The sequence below is a fragment of the Sinocyclocheilus grahami genome, unplaced genomic scaffold (genome assembly GCF_001515645.1).
Source record: "Sinocyclocheilus grahami isolate Dianchi unplaced genomic scaffold, SAMN03320097.WGS_v1.1 scaffold551.1, whole genome shotgun sequence".
NCBI classification, from domain to species: domain Eukaryota; kingdom Metazoa; phylum Chordata; class Actinopteri; order Cypriniformes; family Cyprinidae; genus Sinocyclocheilus; species Sinocyclocheilus grahami.
The window spans coordinates 149840-153475 of record NW_015505730.1 but is presented as its reverse complement, the minus strand read 5'-3'; the positions used below and the strand labels follow the sequence as shown (position 1 = coordinate 153475).

The window sequence follows — 3636 nt, the reverse complement described above, 5'->3', positions numbered from 1 at the left end:
AAATTTGGGACCAAAAATTATTCAGACCGAGTCTGGGAAAAAACAGTGAAGTTGAGGTTTGCACTACATACTCTTTTGGTTTCTGTACCCAATATTTTAAAAATTTACAAATGCTATAAAAAAAATCGGTTCTTGGTATCGGCAAGTACCAAAAATAAAAGTATCGGTATCGGGCGAGTATTGGAAAAAGTGGTATCGGTGCATCCCTATAAATTACACTACAAGCATACACCTTTGTTTACTTCTGTGTGTTGCACTGCAACCACTTTGTTGGAACCACAACTGTTTCTGAGGAACTACATTGTTTGGTGGAAGAATACTGTTTTTATTTATATCATTACACTTTATTTGCTCTGTTTTATTCTATGAAACCTTACTACGTATATGGAATAACCGTTTTATAAAAGCAATAAGGCCTGTGAAGCTGTGGTTTGCAGTGAATTTATAACAGCTAAGGCGTCGTGCCTAACAATGCCCCTTAGTTGTTATAAACTGTAAACCACGGCTTCTTGGGACTTATTGCTTTAGTTTATATCACGCAATTCTGACTTTATATCTTGTAATTCTGAATTTATAACTCGCTATTCTGAGTTTATGTCTCACAATCTGATCTCATTTCTCAGAATTGCTAGTTTTTATCTTGGAATTCTGGCTTGTAGTTTATATCTCACAATTCTGAAAAAAAAGTCAGAATTGCGAATTTGCATCACACAATTCTGAGAAAAAGGTCTGAATTGCGAGACATAAACTCGCAATTGTGAGAAATAAGTCAGAATTGTGAGATAAAAAGTCGCAGTTTCTTTTTTATTCAGTGTCGCAAACCAAATTGTTGTGATATGACAGATGCAGATCAAGAAATACTCACAGAATATAAGAAATCACTCCTATGGACCAACAGTCTACAGCTTTACTGTATGGTTTTTGTGCCAAGACCTCTGGAGCTGATTGAGAGGGTGGGAGAGACAGAAAATCTTTCAGTGTTACTTTTTCTCTGTTTAGTTCCCTTTCCTTTTGAGCTTTGTAGAGAATGAGGGCAGCAACAAAGAGGCACTTTAAAATGCTAGCACTTGACATTGTATGGCATTTCAAATGACTGCGAGCCTCTAAAAACCGACACATTACTGACCCTTGCTAAAGACGGTAAAATAGATTGAAAAAGGCAGGAAAAATAGCCCTCATTCGTACCTACGTATCCAGGTGTCCCACAAGCAGTTGACATCACACTTCCCGAGTCCTCGATCTTAGACAGGCCAAAGTCACTGATCATGATATTAGAGTCCTCTTCCATACTGTAGTACAACAGATTCTCTGGCTGCACAGAAAGAGAGTGAATGAATATCAGCTGAACGTAATTTCTTGCTACATTTATGGACATCCATTGGTGCACTCTTTTCATATGCATAACACTGTGTTATAATCAGACTTGACAACCGATAAATCACATACCTTCCATGTTAATTTAAGTTTTTCTCAGGACCATCCATGACAAACAGCACACAACAGGACATTTTATTGGTCACTTGGGCTATGTTTGGAATAGAATACGACTATAAAACTTGATCTCTCTTGAACTTGATTTCTATAAAAGTCCAAAAGCTATTTTTTTTATGTTTTATTTAGCAAGGATGCATTAAATTCATCAAAAGTGGCTGTAAAGCTTTTTATAATGTTACAAAAGTTTTCTATTTCAAATAAATCCTCTCCTTTTGAACTTTTATATTCATCAAAGAAACCTGAATTCAAATATGTATCATGATTTCCACAAAAATATTAAGTTTCAACACTGATAATAATATGAAATTTTCAGTGTTACTTTTTCTCTGTTTAGTTCCCTTTCCTTTTGAGCTTTGTAGAGAATGAGGGCAGCAACAAAGAGGCACTTTAAAATGCTAGCACTTGACATTGTATGGCATTTCAAATGACTGCGAGCCTCTAAAAACCGACACATTACTGACCCTTGCTAAAGACGGTAAAATAGATTGAAAAAGGCAGGAAAAATAGCCCTCATTCGTACCTACGTATCCAGGTGTCCCACAAGCAGTTGACATCACACTTCCCGAGTCCTCGATCTTAGACAGGCCAAAGTCACTGATCATGATATTAGAGTCCTCTTCCATACTGTAGTACAACAGATTCTCTGGCTGCACAGAAAGAGAGTGAATGAATATCAGCTGAACGTAATTTCTTGCTACATTTATGGACATCCATTGGTGCACTCTTTTCATATGCATAACACTGTGTTATAATCAGACTTGACAACCGATAAATCACATACCTTCCATGTTAATTTAAGTTTTTCTCAGGACCATCCATGACAAACAGCACACAACAGGACATTTTATTGGTCACTTGGGCTATGTTTGGAATAGAATACGACTATAAAACTTGATCTCTCTTGAACTTGATTTCTATAAAAGTCCAAAAGCTATTTTTTTTATGTTTTATTTAGCAAGGATGCATTAAATTCATCAAAAGTGGCTGTAAAGCTTTTTATAATGTTACAAAAGTTTTCTATTTCAAATAAATCCTCTCCTTTTGAATTTTTATATTCATCAAAGAAAAAATATTAAGTTTCAACACTGATAATAATATGAAATTACTTCAGCACCAAATCAGCACATTAGAATTTTTTCTAAAAGATAATGTGACACTGGAAACTAGAGAAACAACAAGGGAAATTACGTTTTTCCATCAATTACATTTTAACATACACTAAAATAGAAAACAGTTATTTTAAATTGTAATAATATTTCATAATATTAGTGTTTTTACAGTGTTTTAGCAAATAAATGCAGTCTTTGTGAGCTGTTTTAAAAATCGTACCCACCCTAAAATTCTGAATGAATTTTTTGAGTGAATATATTATCTATATATATTATATATTATATATACTACTGTAAGGATAAAAGAAACTAGAATACTTTGATCTCCTGAGAGGCAAACAATGCACTGGCATCTTCATCTCCTCCCTCCACTGGATTCACTCAAACTGGTCAAGAATATAATGTTCTAAATGAATGCAAATAAGATTTACAGTCATGTTTGGTTTCATTTGAATAGTTTCAGGGCAAGTGGTACAATGGTCTTAATCTTACTAAAAGATAATACAGATCCTAAGAGTTAAGAAAAACTTTGATCACCGTAGAGAGCAATCCCATGCAAATTACCTTTTGTCCCCATTGAGGTGTAGACCACCCAGGTCTGAGACCTGGCTTAATGCAAATTCCAATTGTTTGTACAGGCCTCCATTTGGAGGATGTCTTTTCTTAGTTTTGTATTTAAAGGATTGCAGCAAAAGGGTCAGGGCGATTCTGTAGCCAGAAAGCCCGTAGTGTGAAGGTGTCCACAAAATTCACACTATGTATTTTTCACACGAAGTCAGGTATGCATCTTACTCTTAGATTTGTCTTTGAGAATTTGATGTCTTGTATTGATTTGATATAGTTGAATTGGCTGTGGAGATAATTGGCACAATACATATTTACCTGACTGATAATAAATTGTTACATTTAATTCATTCTGATTACTCTGAAGTTATTTTCTCAAGTAGAATAAGTGAAGGCTTATGTTGTCCGCAAATCTGCGTCCAGGGTTAAGTGCACATTAGATCTCAGGAGATGAAGCATGGGGCGCATC

General features: G+C 35.1%; 1 protein-coding gene across 1 annotated transcript in view; it reads right to left on the bottom strand.

Annotated features, from left to right (window-relative positions):
* The window catches only part of LOC107555960 (calcium/calmodulin-dependent protein kinase type 1-like), a 7827-nt gene that overhangs the window by 2482 nt on the left and 1709 nt on the right, over nt 1–3636 (bottom strand). The window contains exons 3-4 of the mRNA XM_016238916.1: nt 2015–2141; nt 866–941 (exon numbers count right to left, since the gene is read on the bottom strand). Of these exons, the coding sequence (XP_016094402.1) occupies nt 866–941; nt 2015–2141 (203 nt within the window). The remainder of the gene's footprint in view (nt 1–865; nt 942–2014; nt 2142–3636) is intronic.